At 37.8% G+C, this 6,000-nt stretch overlaps 1 protein-coding gene across 2 annotated transcripts in view; it reads left to right on the forward strand.

Moving 5' to 3' along the window:
* Nucleotides 1-3,167, forward strand: part of GIPC2 (GIPC PDZ domain containing family member 2) — a 77,793-nt gene extending 74,626 nt beyond the window's left edge. For both annotated transcript variants that reach the window (XM_032870184.1, XM_032870183.1), the window contains one exon: nt 2,935-3,167. In XM_032870184.1, the coding sequence (XP_032726075.1) occupies nt 2,935-3,080 (146 nt within the window). In that variant the 3' untranslated portion in view covers nt 3,081-3,167. The remainder of the gene's footprint in view (nt 1-2,934) is intronic.
* Nucleotides 3,168-6,000: the final 2,833 nt, after the last annotated feature.

The following is a 6,000-nucleotide window of genomic DNA, read 5'->3' on the forward strand; positions in this document are numbered from 1 at the left end:
ACTCTTCTTCCACAGCCTGGCTACAGGACCAGACCTCTGGGTTTTGCTTTCTCCAATATACGTTAACTGTGTCAGAGCAAAAATTATTTAAAGATAATTACAAAGCAGCCTCCTGTGCATCTTCCAGCGCGTTCAGTTCATAACACATTGAACTTGTTCCGATGGGCATGAAAGACTGAGTAGGCTATTCAAGATGAGTTGGGAGTTGTTTCTTCTTCTTCTTCTTCTTCTTTTTTTTTTTTTTTTAATTTTAAGATATTTATTTGAGAGCACACAAGCAGGGACAGAGGGAGAGGGAGAAGCAGACTTCCCACTGAGCAGGGAGCCTGATGTGGGGCTTGATCTCAGGACCCTGAGATCATGACCTAAGCTGAAGGCAGATGCTTAACTGACTGAGCCACCCAGGTGCCCCTATTTATTTATTATTTTAGAGAACAAGTATAGGGTGGGGAGGGACAGAGGGAGAGAGAGAAAGCATCTCAAGCAGACCCCCCTCTGAGCATGGAGCCTGTCTCAGGGACTTGATGCCATGACCCTGAGATCATGACCTGAGCCGAAATCAAGAGTCAGATGCTGAACCAATTGAGCCACCCAGGTGCCCCTAGGATGTGAACATTTTTGAGGATTTTAATTGTACTTGTTGTCAAATTGTTTTTCACAAGCTAAGTTTACGAATCAAGCCTGTATGTATCTGAATGTTTGCTTCACTATATCCTGGCTAGCATTGGCATGCCATATAAAACATATATAAAAGTTGCAATAAACTTGGCCAAACGTTTTGGCTGGAGCTGAACTGAAGTCTTCTTCCTCTTTGAAGTATTTGTTTTTAGACTGAAAATAAATGCAAAAGCTTTTGGGTCAGGGCTGAGGCCAGAGGCAGAGTAAGAGAGAGAGAGAGAGAGGGATAATGATGAGAAGGAATCAATTCGTCCTCACTCATAACTGCTTTTTAAAAGTATTTTTAAGGCAGGGTGCCTGGGTGGGCTCAGTGGGTTAAGCCTCTGCCTTTGCTCAGGTCATGATCTCAGCATCCTGAGATCGAGCCCTGCATTGGGCTCTGTTCGGCGGGGAGCCTGCTTCCCCCTCTCTCTCTGACTGCCTTTCTGCCTACTTGTGATCTCTCTCTCTGTCAAATAAATAAATAAAATCTTTTAAAAAAAAGTATTTTTAAGGCAATCTTAAACATTGAAAAAGGTTATAAATATAGCACAAAGACTTTTTTTCTCTTTGAACATGGGAATAAATGAACAATATTTATTGCCCCCAAATACTTTAGTGCATATTTCTCATGAACAAATATATTCTCCTAGCTAAGCACAGTATAAGCAAGAATTATGAAATTAGCATTGATAAATTACTATCCCCTATTAATCATGTGTTATGTTTCACTAAATACATTAACATCCCTTATAGCAGAAGAGTATGTTCAAAATCATAGGTTACTTTTATTATTTATATCAATTTGGAACAGTTTCCCACTCTCAATTTTAATGATCTTGATGCTTTTGGAGGGTACAGGTTGTTATTTTATAGAATATTCCTCAATTCTGGCTTGTCTGATTTTTTTTTTTTTTGGAATTATGTTTATGTCATACCTCTTGTAAAAATATCGAATGTGATCCCCTCTTCTTTTCAATTACATTTTGCCAGGAGGCATAGGATTTGGTTTGTTCTATTTCTGATATTGTTCATGTTGATGGCTCAAAGTGGTGTTTGCTAATTGTCTCCATTATAAAGTTATTCTCCGTAATAAGTATTTGGTGGAGAGATACTTTGAAACTATGTAAATATCCTGTTCTTCATGATCGTACCTTCCTTCCTTCCTTCTGTCCATTTGTCAGTCATTTCTTTGGGCCACATCTCCTCCTTTCCCTTTGGCCTGTGTTAGTACAGAGCTGTTTGAGACAAGGCACAGTTTTTAAATGCTCTTAAGAGCCCTAGTGGATTTTAGCTGAAAGACCAGACCTCTTGGTTCATTCAGAGAAATCTTACAAGTGTTGAATTGTTCAGCCTTAACCTGGGAGGAACAGAGATGCTGAGATTTGGTTGTTGTTCTTTTTTTTTAACCTGGAGTTTCTTCATCCAAGTCCTAAATCACATCCACACTGTCTCTTTCCAGTTGCTGGTGCTTATAAGGGGCTGAGAAAAAACAGCTCAGCCTCATGGGCTCCCAGCCAGTTGGAGCAGGTCCTGTGAGAATGTGTACTCTTGAAGATGCTGGTTCCCCAGATTAAGAACCGGGCATAGGCAATTTACTAGAAAAACAGAACACAGATGCCACATTCACTTTCTATCTCAAACTAGAAAGGGGCTCAGGAAAAGTTACCTTGATTCCATTAGTAGACCAATACCTTCTTCTTCACCCTAGCTTGGTTTTCCCATTGCGAACTGTTATCCTTCGTCTTTGTTCTTTGGAGGAACAGGGAGTACTAGGTTCCATTATAGTTGGCAGTGGGGTACTGGTAGAGGGGGCAGAGAGAGCTAGTGACTGTGGGCAGATGGAAGAGGGGTGATGTACCCTGACTTTCCTGGCAGGGTTAGCCACAGGGTTTCCTTTTTGGTGGAATACCAGTAGTTCTTGACTGGTGGGCTTCAAGGTGGAGGAGAGGCCAGGGGTGACCAATCTGGGTACAGTGGACAGACTGTTTAAATGCTACCCTGACAGATGTTAGTATATTAGTATGTTACTGTTAGTATGTTGTTAGTATGTTACTGTTATAACTTGTGCTAGAAATAGATCTACGCATGTTACACTGAGAAAGTAATTTTTCTGGTGCCATTTTTCTCAGTTCTCTGATGTTGTCTCATGTATCATTAATTTTTTTTTTATAATTTTATTTTTTATAAACATATATATATATATATTTTTTTTTTCCCCCCAGGGGTACAGGTCTGTGTCATGTATCATTAATTTTTAAAAATTGTTTTTGATAGCTACCACAATGTTTGAAGCTGGAAAGGACAAAGGTAATCCAGATGAATTTGCTGAGGCATTTGACGAAACTCTTGGAGACTTTGCGTTCCCAGATGAATTTGTCTTTGATGTTTGGGGAGTCATTGGTGATGCGAAACGAGAATGACGATGACGTGGATGATCCGTCTCTGGAGAAATGAACATTCTTTTTAAAAATATCCATAAGGTCTGATTTTTAGACACTGTTATAGACTCTGGTCTGATGTATATGGAATACATTCTTTGAAATACACTTTTGGTTTCTGGGTACCTTTTAATGTGGTTGCAGATGTGGTATGCTTAAAATAAATCACCTAAAATATGATCAATTTTAATATTCATTCAAGAGTCTTTTTAAAGTAAGTTTTAGGAAGTATTTCTAGAGAGGATTTTGCTCCCCATAAATGTCTGTGTTTTCTTTTCCACCCACATGCAAGTAGCTGATTGCAATAGCTCTGTAGCTCTTTTTAAAAATCTTAATGCAGGGAAATTGGGATTAGAGTATGATTTGCCTCTGAGCATCTTCATTTTTTAATACCAGCCTGATCTAGGTGTGTTCAGGATGTGTGAATTATGCCCACTCTGGGTCTAGAAAGCGTTTTTGTTTTTGTTTTTTTAATCCACTGAGTAAGGGGAGGAAGATTCCTACAGCCTCTTGATATCTGTGGCCTTCTTTCTTCTTAAAGCAAGGACTGATTTTACTTATTTATTTTTTTGGTTCTTTGTAATTGCTCCTTTTTAAAAACTTGTTAAAATCTATTATATTGTGTATGTGTTTGCTTGTGTGGAAGAAGGATGAAAAAGGCAGATAGGGTAGAAAGCACTTAAATTTGATTTTTTTTAAAGCAGTTCTTAAAGCATTCTTTTTCCACTCATACCCACTTTTATGTTATGCTTCATAAGCACTCCAGGGAAGTTTTTTATAGTCTTTGTAGAACTTTTCTTTTGAAAGGTATTTACTCAGAAAATAACTTGTTTGAGAACTTTTTTTTTTTTTTTTTTTGGGGGTGAAAGAGCAACGTTTTAAGCCCCCTAAACTTTAGAGGAGATGCTATCAGAAATCGATTTCCCTCGGTGGAAAAAAAGGAGGACAGGAGGAATTGAGAAAATATATTAGTCTATTATTTTAGAGTTCTAACATACTTTCTCTAAAACCTTACATTATTGAGAAAATTGAGGGCAAATGACTGTCTTATCACTCTTATGTGACGTTTTATGGCTGTCAGAGAATGGAAATGAATGGTTTCAGCACAGATCATTTAATAAGGCAGAGGATGGTGTGACCAAGCATTTTTCTAAAGTATTAGATGGAAAATGTTGTGTGCTGCCATGGTAATCAGAAATAATGACCCACGAGGGCTGTATTCCAGGAAATCAGAAATAGTTTCCTTTTCATGGTGAGTTAATGCTTCGGTAACTGTTGTTTTCCTGCGCAACTTTACTTTTGCTAACATCCACTCCTCTCTCACAGAAGTTTGATGCTTTGAAGCGGATACTCTTTGTCTCATTAATCTGAGTCCTGTACAGAAACCCTGTTTTAGTCATTAATGTGTAACTAAAGGAGTTAGAACATGGATTGTCTTAATGCACTTGCCCATCATTTGAAAATGGGACCCAACTCAGGCTATGATTTGTTGTTATTCATTTCATGGATTTCTTTGGGAGCTCTCCAAATATCTATTAATTATTTTTTTAAATTATTTTTAATTTTTGATTTTAATTTCTATTTTTAAGATATCTACTGATTCTTAATACCACATCTCTTAGGAGGACACCCAAAGAGTTGATATTTCTGAAGATGAGAAAGTTGAGACCCATAGAAGCACTTTAGTTTAACAAAAAAAAAATTTCCTGGCACTAGATGTTAGATTTGAAATGAAGAGTCCTTGTTTATTGTTGATGAATGTCTTCTTCCTCCTTCATTTTTGGGCATGCAGGAAGATTGACACTGATTCTCTGTGATTTATGGAATCTCATTTTCACAAAGTGAGCTGTGCTCACCATGATTTTTCTAGAATCTCGATGTGTAAGGTACCAGTGTCCACGTACAGTGGTAACTCTGCTTGTCTGTTAGGGTTAAATGGTAGTTATCATCATTCAGGGCTTCAGCTGGGTACAGGTTCTTTACTCCTAATAGGTTTTTCCTTGAAATGTCTTTCTCTCTCACCTCTGTTGCTAAGCTGATAACAAGGTCAGTTTCTTTGTATTATTTTGTTCCCTTCCCTGAAAATATATCTGTTTGTGAACTTCCTGCCATTCGGTAACTCTTGGTGCACAAAAAGAGCAAGATCTCATTTTAGCTGTCACTGTCTACAGTGTGGGCTACCCTTCTACCCTTCTGCTACAAGGTCTATTTTTTTTTTCATTAAACATGCTATTTCACTGATGCCAGTAAACATTTCCAGAAGGCCTCTGTTGTTTTATTTCGTTATTATTTTTATTTGTTATTTTGTTTTTTTTCCCCCAGTAGAGGAAGACTGTTTTATTTTTGATTTCCCTCCATCCAAAATTGCATTTTTCAGGGGCACTAAGAGCACACTGTGTGTTCTCTGCGGCAGAGTATGTAGGTGGGGACCAATCTTTGGGCTCAATGGGGCCTTGAACATAACTTGCTCCTGATCAAGTATACACATTCTGATGATTCCAAATAGGTATATTTTGGGTTTCTGTGATATTTCAAAAATATATAATTACATGATGTGAAACTTTTTAAGAATTAAATTATAAAAGCACTAATCAGTTAACCTCTACTTGGGGCCGCTGTATCCAATATTGTAATGTTAACAGGTAATTAAAAATAACTTATTTAGGAGAAGAGTAAATGAAACAAGTTGGGATTGGGAGGGAGACAAATCATAAGTGACTCTTAATCTCACAAAACAAACTGAGGGTTGCTGGGCAGAGGGGGGTTGGGGGGGGTTATGGACATTGGGTAGGGTATGTGCTATGGTGAGTGCTGTGAAGTGTGTAAACGTGGAGATTCACAGACCTGTACCCCTGGGGGAAAAAAAAAATATATATATATATATGTTTATAAAAAAAAAAAA

The sequence above is a fragment of the Lontra canadensis genome, unplaced genomic scaffold (genome assembly GCF_010015895.1).
Source record: "Lontra canadensis isolate GAN:19392208 unplaced genomic scaffold, GSC_riverotter_1.0 scaffold40, whole genome shotgun sequence".
NCBI lineage: Eukaryota > Metazoa > Chordata > Mammalia > Carnivora > Mustelidae > Lontra > Lontra canadensis.